The sequence below is a fragment of the Tachyglossus aculeatus genome, chromosome 20, assembly GCF_015852505.1.
Source record: "Tachyglossus aculeatus isolate mTacAcu1 chromosome 20, mTacAcu1.pri, whole genome shotgun sequence".
Lineage (NCBI taxonomy): Eukaryota > Metazoa > Chordata > Mammalia > Monotremata > Tachyglossidae > Tachyglossus > Tachyglossus aculeatus.
Window position 1 is genome coordinate 13,865,740 of NC_052085.1, and position 14,725 is coordinate 13,880,464.

At 42.8% G+C, this 14,725-nt stretch overlaps 1 protein-coding gene across 2 annotated transcripts in view; it reads right to left on the minus strand.

Moving 5' to 3' along the window:
* CUL4A (cullin 4A) overlaps positions 1–14,725 on the minus strand; it is a 46,152-nt gene that overhangs the window by 9,348 nt on the left and 22,079 nt on the right. Inside the window, exons 8-15 of one of the 2 annotated variants that reach the window (XM_038761621.1) lie at positions 12,361–12,443; positions 9,513–9,580; positions 6,474–6,592; positions 4,040–4,232; positions 3,790–3,894; positions 3,250–3,360; positions 1,923–2,008; positions 938–1,045 (exon numbers count right to left, since the gene is read on the minus strand). In XM_038761621.1, the coding sequence (XP_038617549.1) occupies positions 938–1,045; positions 1,923–2,008; positions 3,250–3,360; positions 3,790–3,894; positions 4,040–4,232; positions 6,474–6,592; positions 9,513–9,580; positions 12,361–12,443 (873 nt within the window). Of the gene's footprint in view, positions 1–937; positions 1,046–1,922; positions 2,009–3,249; positions 3,361–3,789; positions 3,895–4,039; positions 4,233–6,473; positions 6,593–9,512; positions 9,581–12,360; positions 12,444–12,714; positions 12,846–14,725 lie in introns of those variants that run through there. The other variant, XM_038761622.1, reaches the window with a different exon arrangement.

Sequence of the window (14,725 nt, forward strand, 5' to 3'; positions counted from 1 at the left end):
AGAAATCACCGGTGAAAGAAAAGGATCTGCTTTGTGCTTTACACTCAGTAAGCACTCAATAAATAGCACAGGCTTGACTGATGTTCTAAGATGATATAGCTGCTGGCAATCCCGTGTTTGAAAATAATAATTGCATGACCTACAAGTGGAGTTGGCTCCCTCAGAGGTCTTACTATTTTTAACAAAAGAACTCACCGTCGGTGAAGATGACAAGTTACTCTTCACTTTGTTTTCTGACTTTCCCTTCTCTTGCCACATAATAATAATAATGATGATGATGACGGCATTTTATTAAGCGCTTACTATGTGCAAAGCACCGTTCTAAGCGCTGGGGAGGTTACAAGGCAATCAGGTTGTCCCACAGGGGGCTCACAGTCTTCATCCCCATTTTCCAGATGAGGTAACTGAGGCCCAGAGAAGTGAAGTGGCTTGCCCAAAGTCACACAGCTGACAACTGGCGGAGCCGGGATTTGACCCATGACCTCTGACTCCAAAGCCCGTGCTCTTTCCACTGAGCCACGCTGCTTCTCTTTTTGTCCCACTTTTCCTCTCTCTGTTACCTAATTTTTTCAGCTTACCCCTCCCTCTCTCAAAAGCTTACCCTACTGACACAGCGATCAATTAAAGGTATTTACTGAGTGCTTCTGGGTGCAGAAGACTGTACTAAACACTTGGGAGACTCCAATACAGTACCGTTGGTAGACACGTTCCATTCATTCCGTCATATTTATTGAGCGCTTACTGTGTGCTAAGCACCACATTAAGTGCGTGGGGGGGTACGATGTAACAACAAATAGACGGATTCCTGCCCACTATGAGCTCACCTTCTAGAGGATCCCCAAACTGTTGCACACAGAAAGCGCTCAATAAATTCGATTGAATGAATGAATAATGGGTTACGATGAATACTTGGTAATACTTTTTCATAGACACTTACTTCTGATGGTAAATGAACTTCCACCGGGGTGTACGATGGCCAATACCCCATAGTGAGTATATTTACTGTCAGATCTATACTGCCTGGATCGCTTTGATTCTGGACATACTGAACAAAAAGAAGACATCACTATTACAAAAGGTTAATTCACCATTTTAGATACAGAATAACTTCGAACCGTCACAATTCATAATGTAGTCCCTTTAAGGATGGGCATCTATACGTCTTGATTTTCCCAGATGATGTGTTTTCACCCCACAGTTTAGCTAAGAGGCTGTGTGTGGGAATTGGAGAATACTTGAGCTCGTTTGGTGCACAGAAAGGTCTTTTTGTTGTTGTATTGTACTCTCCCAGGCGCCTAGTACAGTGCTTTGGCACACAGTAAGCTCTCAATAACTACGACTGAATGAAAGAACGAATTTGGAAAAAATGTGATGTAGAGTTGGAAGATACAGTCTGTGCCATAATGTTGGATATGATGAGTATTACAAGGTGTTTTCTTCAATGCAGAACACATTTTCAACCAATGAATGGTATTTATTGAGTGCTTACTGTGTGCTGAGCACTGTACTAAGTGCCTGGGAGAACAGTGCCTGGCAGAGAGTTAAGCGCTTAACAAATACCATTATTAATTAATTGATTCAATACAACAGAGTTGGTAGACATGTTCCCTGCCCATAACGAGCTTAAAGTCCAGAGGGGAAATACTATATAGTACCTGATGTACAGTTGGGTTTTTACAACTTCAGAATATTTAAAACAATGAAATAAGTTGGTTCTGCTTGTGGTGGATATAAAACTAGAGGAATTTATTTTAAAAAGCATCAGAGATGGTGGTATGTTCAAACCATTCCACTTATTCCCCTTGGATCAATGGTTATTATAACACAACTTCCCCCAAATCCTAGGTTCGTCAGGAACACAATTACTGTGTGAAAGCAGAAATGACTAGAGTTACCCTTTATATTGAGCCAACGTAATTTACCTGCTTAAATTGCACCATGATGTCTTTAGAAAGTTCCATATCTTTGAACATTCCTTCCAATTTGCTGGTGAAAGCAGCCCCGCATTCTGCCCCAGAGGAACCGGGATACAAAAACCAAACAAATAATCAATTAGATGGGATTTAGCAAGCATTTCCTTTTTATTACATGCCAAGCATGGTACTAAGCCCTGGGGTAGATATGACACAGTCCCTGTCCCACGTGAGGTCAGTAATTGGCGTTTAATCCCCGTTTTGTAGATGAAGTAAGGGAGGCACAGAGAAATTAAGTGACTTGCCCAAGGTCACACAACAGACAAGTAGAGGATTAGAACCCAGGTCTTTCTGAGGCCCACAACCATTCTCCTTTCCACTAGACCACATTGCTTCTCTCGCTTACTACATGCAAAGCTCTTGAGAAAGTACAGGAGGGTGGTTAACCATGATACCTGCCCACAAGGCCTACAGGGGAATACTGGCATTAAAATAAAATACAGGTTGGGGGAAAATAGTAGAGAATAAGGATCTGTAAATGATAAATAAGAATACCAATATTTGTTAAGCATTTACTCTACTGTAATAAGCACATAGGTCCATCAGATCCCACCCGGGGCTCACAGAGTAAGTAGGAGGGGTGAACAGATAAGGAATCTGCATTTTGCAGTTGAGGGAACCGAGGCACAGAGAATCAATCAATCAATCGTATTTATTGAGCGCTTACTGTGTGCAGAGCACTGTACTAAGCGCTGTATATATGTTTGTACATATTTTTTACTCTATTTATTTATTGATTTTATTTGTACATTATCTATTCTATTTATTTTATTTTGTTAGTATGTTTGGTTTTGTTCTCTGTCCCCAGCTTTTAGACTGTGAGCCCACTGTTGGGTAGGGACTGTCTCTATGTGTTGCCAATTTGTACTTCCCAAGCGCTTAGTCCAGTGCTCTGCACATAGTAAGCGCTCAATAAATACGATTGATGATGATGATGATGATGAAGTACACGTTGGCAACATATAGAGACGGTCCCTACCCAACAGTGGGCTCACAGTCTAAAAGGGGGAGAACTGAAGTGGCGTGCCCCAGGTCGCACAGCAGGTAAGTGGCGGAGCCGGGATTTGAACCCAGATCCTCGGACTTTCAGGCCTGTGCTCTTTCCACCTGGCCACGCTGCTTCCCACGTCCCTAGGTGCTGCGGGGCTGGGGTGAGTATGAATGTCTCAAATATCGAATAGGGCCCACAGGGATGTGCAGGGGAAATGAGGGCTTAGTCAAATTAGGAAATCTCTTTTTACGAGGGTCTAGGCGGGAAGGAATACCAAACGCTCACCGTGTTTAAGTTTGGATAACATGGATTTTTCGGCGTCAACTGAGGCACTCTTTCCCACCAGGAGCCGTTTCGCCAGGTCTTTTTTATAAAATGCTTCAAAGACATCTTTACCTAGTTGCAGAGTGAAAACAGTGCCATGACAGCATCAGCCATAATTAAAAATGAGAAATTCAAGGGTCCTCATGCTGAAGCATCCTGAAGAGTTTTATCTAGGGAAGGCTTAACTTTCAAAAACTCCGTAATAGCGTACTGTCAGTGTTCTGACAGAAATGAATTCTTCAAAGTCTACTATGGCCCTTGAGGAATAAAAAAGAAAACAATTCTAACTGCCAGAAAGCACCATCTCTAAAGCAGCACCAAAGCTGTTCATCTTTGTCTTTAAAATGAATGTGTTTTCTATTTTTTCCAGCTGCAAAGACCCACTTTAATGAAAACACTGAACTGTTAAAAACTATACAGAAACTTTTAAATCAAATAACAGTCCCTTGAACCTTTCCCAAGCCAAACTGAGCCATATCGTTTGGGAAGCTTATTTCTTACCATGAATAAATCTGAATATTATCATGATTTTGTCAAGAATTCTCTCCAGTTCTTCATCGGTTGCTTCTTTATTGCCGGCTCTTAATTTGGAATCAACATGCTTTGCTAAAAGAAATTTAAAGGGTTGATAAATCACTTCACCCGCAGACTCATTTGTATGGTTCAGTTGAAAAAAAGGAAATCTTTGAAATATCATCAAACCCTCCCAAAATATTTGAAAATATAATGTTATAGGAAAATAGTGTTCTACCTATCAGCTCTGCAGGCTTATTTGGTCTCTTGTTGATAAACGTTTCAAAGGATTCCTTCATCAGGTTGATAAATTTTTCATTTTTCTGAAAGCACACGTCTATGATGTGGTCTACTTTATCCTTAAAATCTAGCAGCTCCTGCACCATATCTTTGTCCTTTTCAGGATTCACTACTATTGTCGTTCCAAAAGTCTATAAAAATTAATGAACACCAAATCAGCCGCAAATATAAATCGCGCCTGTGACCCTTTTTTGACTCTTTTCCTACCCACTCGCACACATACATGTTAGGCTAGTCAAATCTGAAAATGAGAAATTGAATGTCTTATAGCCATTAGTTACAATTGTGAAGATTTCCAAATTCAGTGACTAAATCGGTTAAAGTAAAAAAAATTTAAACACTGCTTTGATAGAATGAACAAGGAAAAATGAAGCTAAGTTAAAGCCCTTCCTCCTCCCATCTCCCTGTGTCTGTTCTACTGTACTCTAAGTGCTTAATAATAATAATATCATCATCATCATCAATCGTATTTATTGAGCGCTTACTATGTGCAGAGCACTGTACTAAGCGCTTGGGAAGTACAAATTGGCAACAGATAGAGACAGTCCCTACCCAACAGTGGGCTCACAGTCTAAAAGGGGGAGACAGAGAACAAAACCAAACATACCAACAAAATAAAATAAATAGGATAGATATGTACAAGTAAAATAAATAAATAAATAAATAGAGTAATAAATATGTACAACAATAATAGCATTTGTTAAGCGCTTACTATGTGGAAAGCACTGTTCTAAGTGCTGGGAGGATACAAAGTGATCAGGTTGTACCACTTGGGGCTCACAGTCTTAATCCCCATTTTTACAGATGAGGGCAACTGAGGCACAGAGAAGTTAAGTGACTTGCCCAAAGTCACACAGCTGACAATTGGCGGAGCAGAGATTCAAACCCATGACCTCTGACTCCCAAGACCGTGCTTTTTCCGCTGAGCCACGCTGCTTCTCTAGTACAGTGTTCTGCACACAGTAAGCACTCAATAAATATAATTCACTGTCTGACAACACACGCACGCACATAGATAAGCAGAAGAAAAGTTGGGTCTATCGCATAGTGGGTAGGGAATGTCACTGTTTATTGTTGTAGTGTACTTTCCCAAATGCTTAGTACAGTGCTCTGCACACAGTAAGCGCTTAATATGATTAAATGAATGAATGAATTTTCCGCTGCCGGGAAACTTGGCACTTTTGGAAACGTGCGTTTCCAAGTATTCCACACCCGTCGTAATAAATGGACTAACAATTATTCAGCCGTATGTGCTTGTGGGTGTGTTTGTGTGTACAATAACACACCTAAAGCGAGTGCCCCCGAATTGCACCTTGGCACAGACTGGCTCATCGGTGTCTTCTTGCCTCCGTGGACTGCCCACTGTTGGGTAGGGACTGTCTCTATATGTTGCCAACTTGTACTTCCCAAGCGCTTAGTACAGTGCTCTGCACACAGTAAGCGCTCAATAAATACGATTGACGATGATGACTGCTGCGTCCTATTTTCTAATGGCAGGATGCTCCTTTACCACTTCTTACCTTCCTGGAACCCCCTTCTTAAGCTATGGATTCTCACCACGGTTTTTCTACTCCCCCACAAGGCAAAAATCTATTTCTGTAAGTGAGAGGTAAGAGATTGACCAGAGAAATAAACTCCTTTTGTTTTAATGGTATTTGTTAAGCGCTTACTCTGTGCCAGGACCTGTATTAAATGCTGGGATAAATACAAGTTAATAAAAATAATAATGGTATTAAGCACTTACTGTGGGTCAGGCCCTGTAGTAGTTGCTGGGATAAATACAAGGTAATAATAATAATAATGGTATTTGTTAAGTGCTTCCTGTGTGCCAGGAACTGTATAAATAACATATTTATTACTCTATTTATTTATTTATTTATTTTACTTGTACATTTCTATCCTATTTATTTTATTTTGTTGGTATGTTTGGTTCTGTTCTCTGTCTCCCCCTTTTAGACTGTGAGCCCGCTGTTGGGTAGGGACTGTCTCTATGTGTTGCCAATTTGTACTTCCCAAGCGCTTAGTACAGTGCTCTGCACATAGTAAGCGCTCAATAAATACGATTGATTGATTGATTGATTGATTGCTCGGGTGGATACAAGCTAATTGGGTTGGACACAGTCCCTGTCCCATATAGGGCTCACGGTCTCGATCCCCAGATGAGGTAACTGAGGCCTACAGAAGTGAAGTGACTCGCTTAAGGTCATACAACGGACAAGCGGCGGAGCCAAAATTAGAACCCGGATCCTCCGACTCCCGGGAACTGTGTTCTTTCCACAAATCCCAAAAATCCAAGTGGCTCTGAAATCTGGGGGCTCTGCTTGTGGACAAGACACAATCAAACCCAGTGAGGAGAACAAAATCTAAAATACCTTGATGTATTCGCTCCAGTGCTGCAGTAGGATCTGCTGCCCGCCTTTCATCCGACTGAACAACTGGTACATTTGCGTGATATCCGACACCCTGTTTTCATCGAGCAAATGGTCAAGTCCTAAAATCATAGTTTACGGACATGATTACTGGACTACTATACAGGCAGTGGACCAGTAACAAGAAAAAGCGAAAACAAGTCTGTGTGCGCTGAATCAACCTATATATCCACATTTAAAAATGAAGCCAGAACCAAATACTGGAAAAGCAGGATAGCACTTCAGATTGTTGCCCTGAAAATAGAATGTTTCCTGAAACAGCCCTATGCAAAGTAGACTTTCCCAGATAAAATAAGGTAAAGAGCATTAGTACATTCCCAATATTAAAAAAAAAGGCTGATATAGTGTAAATGTATTTTTTAAGTGGCAAAAGTCACAATATAGTTAACACTAGTTGAGTCACATGGAAAAAATAGGAATAACAAGAATTTTGCTATTTGTTAATCACTCACTATGTGCTAAACAGTGGGGCAGATACAAAATTATCAGACTATAATTGGAGACTCGGTTTGGTTTAGTAGAAAGAGCCCAGGTCCGAGAGTCTGGAGACTTGGGTTCTAATTCGGCCTCTGCCACTTTCCTGCTGGGAGACCTTGGGCAAGTTAGTTGACTTATCTGTGATTCAGTTTCCCCATTTCTAAAATGGAGATTAAATACCTGTTCTCCCTCCCCATTAAACTGTGATCCCCACTTGGGTCTGGGTGTGACCTAATTACCTTGGGCTTGGCAATCAGTCAATCAATCACTCAGTGGCATTTATTGAACGCTTACTTTGTACAGAGTAGTGTACTAAGTGCTTGGGAGAATACACTATACCAGAGTTTGTAAGCCCCCAAGGAATTTACGGTCTAGAGGGGGAGACAGGCATTTAAAATAAATGACAGGTATGTACATAAGAGTTGTGGGGCTCAGGTTGGGGTGGATAAAGCGTATAAATCCAACTGAAGGGTGACACAGAAGGGAGAGGAAATAATAATTATTATTAGAGAAGCAGCGTGGCTCAGTGGAAAAGAACACGGGCTTTGGAGTCAGAGGTCATGGGTTCAAATCCCGGCTCCGCCAATTGCCAGCTGTGTGACTTTGGGCAAGTTGCTTAACTTCTCTGGGCCTCAGTTCCCTCATCTGTAAAATGGGGATTAAGGCTGTGAGCCCCCCATGGTACAACCTGATCACCTTGTAACCTTCCCAGCGCTTAGAACAGTGCTTTGCACATAGGAAGCACTTAATAAATGCCATTATTACTATTATTATTATTATTATTATCATTATGGTCCACCCTCTCCAAGGAGCCTTCCCCAACAGTCTTCCTTTCCCCTACTCCTTTTTCCCTTCAGTGTCACCTATGGACTTGGATCTGTAATAATAATAGTAGTAATAATAATAATTTTGGTGTTTGTTAAGCACTTTCTATGTGCTAGGCACTGTACTAAGAGCTGGGGTGGATACAAGAAAATTGGGTTGGATACAGTCCCTGCCCACATTGGGCTCCCAGTATCCCATTTTCCAGATGAGGTAACTGAGGCCCAGAGAAGTGAAGTGACTTGCCTAAGGTCACACAGCAGACAAGTGGCAGAGCCTGTTCCTTTCAGGCACTCGATGTGCACCCAACCCTCAGCCCCACAAAACTTATGTCCATTTCCGTACACTCTGCCATTTCCTCTATCTTTATTTTATTGTCTGTCTCCCCAACTGGACTGTAAGCCTCAACTCCATTCACTCATTCATTCATTCACTCTCCATTCATTCATTCAATCATATTTATTGAGCGCTTATTGTGTGCAGAGCACTGTACTAAGCGCTTGGGAAGTACAAGTTGGCAACATATAGAGAAAGTCCCTACCCAACAGCGGGCTCACAGTCCATTGTACTGTACTCTCCCAACCGCTTAGTACAGTACTCTGCAAAAAGGAAACACTCATTAAATACCACTGATTGATCACTAGGCTTGATCAATCAATAAACAAAGGTATTTATTCTTGGCAAAGGAACTATTAGGACGATACTTTGGACACGATGATGATCTTTGAACTGGGAAAGAATTATTGAACAAGTCTCCCATAGTTTGAAAGATGGCTAATTCAGCGGTGGGAAATGTGGGTGATTCTTAAAAGCGATAAAAGTATTAGATCCTTGTACTTCCCAAGCGCTTAGTACAGTGCTCTGCACACAGTAAGCGCTCAATAAATACGATTGAGGATGATGAAGTATTCATCTCAGAAAGGTGCTTCTGTTCAAAAGATCATCTTTCCATTTAGCTGAGTACCAGATTTTTGAAGTCTGTTTAAAGTCCAGATGGGGTCTCTTAGGATTCTCTAGCTCACACCATTTAAGACAAGTTTTAGCAGTAAAATAGAGCTTCAATAATAACAACATTTACGGTATTTTTTAAGCACTTACTATGTGCTAGGAGCTGTACTAACTGCTGAGGTGGACACAAGCAAATTAGGTTGGATACAGTCCCTGCCCCACATGGGGCTCACAGTCTCAATCCCCATTTTACAGACGAGGCAACTGAGGCACAGAGAAGTGAAGTGACTTGCCCAAGGTCACACAGCAGACAAGTGGAGGTGAAGGGATCGGAACCCACGACCCGTGCTCTATCAGCTACCGCGTCTCTATCCATCCCTTTCCCCAATTTTCTTGGTTAAAATGCTCGTCTCCTAGATTTTTAACTTCAGGGTAGTCCCAATATTCAGGGTTTCTCAGAATAGGTTTTTAATACTTGTGACAGACCTTCCATTATCGTTTACGTTCTGTTTTTGGTAAAGAAAGATATTACGTCGACATTTGTGATGTGTCACACTTTCCTTGATAAGTTTTGCAAAGAATGAGGCTCTTCCTCTAGACTGTAAGCTCATTGCGGGCAGGGAACATGCCTTCCATCTCTGTTTTATCACACTCTCCCAAGCGCTTAGTACAGTGCTCTGCATGCGGTAATACCATTGATTGATTCAGATTCCACAGTCTACTGAAAACAATTACCTTTCTGCAGAATTGCTGTTAAGTGTTCACCTAAGAGTTGTTTCTCCACACATGCAATTAATGGTTTCCTGCAAAAGGCAAAGGAACAGCATCAGAAAAATCACCGTCATTCCCGCCGCTATCGCCTTACTCGATCTCCTTAGCCTTGTGAACCATGGAACTTCCCCTTTAAAACCTGTATTTATAAGAATGGGCAAAATAATGCAGCAGTGCAATAAGCTTCACATATAAAGAGGAAGGAAAAAAAACAATGAACTTAATGTGAAATGGATATCGGGGCAGTAATCCCACAGAAATGTATCAGGGGCAGCGTAGGAGGCCTCGGGTGACAGCGGGACATTATGGTGATTTGTGATTTTTGCTCACTGCTCCTGCCTGGGTCAGCCTGGCTTTCTCTGCCCCCATTTCAACCCCGTCTCTCCGATTCCCGATGCGCAGGTTGTGGGGAGAGAGGATGACCTAGTGTATTTGGCTTTGCCTGGATCGTTACCTTTAAGTCCCGGGAACAGGAAACCTCGGGGGAATCTACCAAAGTAGTCGTCACAGCTGGACCACTCCTGGTTTACTTAGCGGAAAGTTAAACTCCAAAATGTAATGCATCAATTGTGGTTATTTTCATTCATTCACTCAGTCGTATTTATTGAGCACTTACTGTGTGCACAGCACTATGATAAGTGTTTGGGAGAATACAATGCAACAGACCCATTCCCTGCCCGGCGAATACAATGCAACAGACCCATTCCCTGCCCACAGCGAGCTCACAATCTAGAGGGGGGAGACAGACATTAATATACCATTTGTAAATAAATCATGGATATAAACATATATAAATATAGATATGTGTGTGCTGTGGGGATAGGAGGGAGGGTGAGCAACGCAGAAGGGAGTGATGCAGAAGAGGGTGGGAGGAGAGGAGGGCTTAGGGAGGGCTTCTTGGACGAGATGGGCCTTCAATACGGCTTTGAAGTGGGGGAGGGCAATTATCGGTCCGATATGAATAAGTAATAATAATAGTATTTGTTAAGCGCTTACTATGTGCACTGTTCTAAGCGCTGAGGAAGTTACAAGGTGATGAGGTTGTCCCACGGGGGGCTCACAGGCTTCATCCCCATTTTACAGGTGAGGGAACTGAGACCCAGAGAAGTAATAATAGTATTTGTGAAGCGCTATGTGCAAGGCACTGTTCTAAGCGCTGAGGAAGTTACAAGGTGATGAGGTTGTCCCACGGGGGGCTCACGGGCTTCATCCCCATTTTACAGGTGAGGGAACTGAGACCCAGAGAAGTAATAATAGTATTTGTGAAGTGCTTACTATGCGCAAGGCACTGTTCTAAGCGCTGAGGAAGTTACAAGGTGATGAGGCTGTCCCACGGGGGGCTCACGGGCTTCATCCCCATTTTACCGGTGAGGGAACTGAGGCCCAGAGAAGTAAAGTAATAATAGTATTTGTTAGGCGCTTACTGTGTGCAAGGAGGAGGGAGGGCGTTCCAGGCCAGGGGCAGGATGTGGGTGAGGGGTTGACGGTGTAGACGGACGAGAGCGAGGTACAGTGAGCAGGCTGCCATTAGAGGAGCAAAGGGTGCGGGCTGTGTTGTAATAGGAGAGTAGGGAGGTGAGGTAGGATTGGGCAAGGTGATTAAGGGCTTAAGTATTTGTTCAGCACTTATTATGTGCCAGGCGCTGTACTACAAGCTAGGGTGGATACCAGATAATCAGGCTGGACAGAGTCCCTGTCCCACACGGGGCTCACCTTCTTCATCCCCACTTTACAGATGAGAACGCTGAGGCACGGAGGAGTGAAGTGACTTACCTAAGGTCACACAGCCGACAGGTGGCGGAGCCGGGATTAGAACCCAGTCCTCTCACTCCCAGGCCCTTGCTCTTTCCACTGGGCTACAACGCTTCCCCAGCACAGTTCCAATTAATGGCTATACCCGGCGTCTGCTCCAAAATCCCAGTTCCACCACTTGTCAGCTGTGTGACTTCGGGCAAGTTACTTGACTTCTCTGGGCCTCGGTTCTCTCATCTGTAAAACGGGGATTAAGTCTGTGAGCCCCACGTGGGACAACCTAATCACTTGGTATCCTCCCCAGCGCTTAGACCAGTGCTTTGCACATAGTAAGCGCTTAATAAATGCCATCGTTATTATTATTATTATTACCTTGGTTGACTCTCTTCCCAAATGCCTTGACAAATTCCTTTTTTTTTTTTAAAAAAAAAATGCTATTTATTTAGCACTTACTACTTTCCAGGCACTGCACTAAGCACAGGGATAAATACAAGATAATCAGGTTGGACCCAGTCCCTGCCCGACGTGGGGCTCACAGTCTTCATCCCCATTTTACAGATGGGGCACAGAGAAGCGAACCGTCTTGCCCGAGGCCACGAAGCAGACCGTAGAACCCAGGACCTCTGACTCCCAAGCCCGAGCTGTTTCCGCTAGGCCACACTGCTTCTCTTCTTTTTAACCGATCCCACCGCATATGCCCCCAGATGCACTTTGTTGATGACCCATGGATGCTGTTGATGAGTATGTGTCAGGGCTTAGAACTTAGTAAGCGCTTAACAAATACCATTATTATTATGGCCACCTAAGGAGAGTAAAATCCCCTCACAAGACCAGGACAATTAGATACTGTAAAAGTGCTTAATGAGAAACCATATCTGCAATAACAGGTAAGAGCAACTGGGCCTGAAATGGTGTTTGTTAAGCGCTTACGAGAGTCGCTATGAGTCCGTAACGACTCGATGACACTTGATAATAACAATAATAATGTGCCAGGCACTGTACTAAGCGCCTAAAAGATGAAAAAGAACAGCCCCCCCCCAATAAAAAAACCTCTACTCACTGTGTACTTTGGTCTAAATAGGTGATTATTCTATCGCCTTCCTCTTCTAAGCGTTTGCTCACGTGATCAAGGTACTCTGGGACCTGGTGAACAAGACATTTTAATAAAGCCAGAATAAAACGGAAGGATCTCTTAAATGAGCATTATCTAAATAGGTGATTATTCTACCGCCTTCCTCTTCTAAGCGTTTGCTCACGTGATCAAGGTACTCTGGGACCTGGTGAACAAGACATTTTAATAAAGCCAGAATAAAACGGAAGGATCTCTTAAATGAGCATTATCTAAATAGGTGATTATTCTACTGCCTTCTTCTTCTAAGCGTTTGCTCACGTGATCAAGGTACTCCGGGACCTGGTGAACAAGACATTTTAATAAAGCCAGAATAAAACGGAAGGATCTCTTAAATGAGCATTATCTAAATAGGTGATTATTCTACCGCCTTCCTCTTCTAAGCGTTTGCTCACGTGATCAAGGTACTCTGGGACCTGGTGAACAAGACATTTTAATAAAGCCAGAATAAAACGGAAGGATCTCTTAAATGAGCATTATCTAAATAGGTGATTATTCTACCGCCTTCTTCTTCTAAGCGTTTGCTCACGTGATCAGGGTACTCTGGGACCTGGTGAACAAGACATTTTACTAAAGCCAGAATAAAACGGAAAGATCTCTTAAATCATCATCATCATCACCATCAATCGTATTTATTGAGAGCTTACTATGTGCAAAGCACTGTACTAAGCGCTTGGGAAGTACAAATTGGCAACATATAGAGACAGTCCCTACCCAACAGTGGGCTCACAGTCTAAAAGGGGGAGACAGAGAACAAAACCAAACATACTAACAAAATAAAATAAATAGAATAGATATGTACAAATAAAATAAATAAATAAATAGAGTAAAAAATATTGAGCATTATCCACTCACTGAGGATCTCAACAGAACGTTTCCCTCACGGGTTGAAGTACTTTAATGGAGTGGATAAATTTAGATTGGAAAAAAAAAAAAAAAAGGAAAACTGGGTCCGGTGCCAAAAAGATCTGTCAGGAGCCAGAATGCATCTCCACTAATGATGATAATAATAATTATGGTATTTGTTAAGTGCTTACTATGTGCCAAGCACTGTTCTAAGTGCTGGGGTAGATATGAGGTAATCAGGTTGTCCCACGGGGGCTCGCAGGCTTCATCCCATTTTACAGATGAAGTAACTGAGGCACAGAGAAATTAAGTGGTTTGCCCAAAGTCACACAGCAGACAAGCGGAGGAGCCAGGATTAGAACCCACCTCCTCTGACTCCCAAGCCCGGGCTCTTGCCACTAAGCCACGCTGCTTCTTCACTCCCACCATGGGCATAGCAAAGTAATAATAATATCAATATTATATTATTGATATTATTATCTTTTAGACTGTCAGCCCACTGTTGGGTAGGGACTGTCTCTATATGTTGCCAATTTGCACTTCCCAAGCGCTTAGTACAGTGCTCTGCACATAGTAAGCGCTCAATAAACATGATTGATGATGATGATCAATAATAATAACCACAACAATACAATTTAAATGCTTTCTGTGTGCAGAGCATTGGCTCTGCACATAGTAAGCGCTCAATAAATATGATTGATGATGATGATCAATAATAATAACCACAACAATACGATTTAAATGCTTTCTGTGTGCAGAGCTTTGGATTAAGCACTAAGGTACATATGCGATAATCCGGTTGGACCCAGTCCCCGTCCCACATGGGGCTCACCGTCTTAATCCCCGTTTTACAGATGGGAAAACTGATGCCCGGGGAAATGAAGTGACTTGCCCAAGGTCACCCAGCAGGCAGGAGGTTGTGGCTCAGCTGGCCGCGCTGGGCTCATGCCGTAGCTATCCCGGATGGTGGGAGTGCGGTAGCGGAGGGTAAGTAGAAGGAGCATGGTCTAGTGGCTACAGCCCGGGCCGGGGAATCCGAGGACCTGGGTTCATCATCATCATCATCATCATCAATCGTATTTATTGAGCGCTTACTGTGTGCAGAGCACTGGACTAAGCGCTTGGGAAGTACAAATTGGCAACATATAGAGACAGTCTCTACCCAACAGTGGGCTCACAGTCTAAAAGGGGGAGACAAAACCAAACATACTAACAAAATAAAATAAATAGAATAGATATGCACAAGTAAAATAGAGTAATAAATATGTACAAGCATATATACGTATATACAGGTGCTGTGGGGAAGGGAAGAAGGTAAGATGGGGGGATGGAGAGGGGGACGAGGGGGAGAGGAAGGAAGGGGCTCAGTCTGGGAAGGCCTCCTGGAGGAGGTGAGCTCTCAGTAGGGCCTTGAAGGGAGGGAGAGAGCTAGTTCTAATCTCTGCTCTGC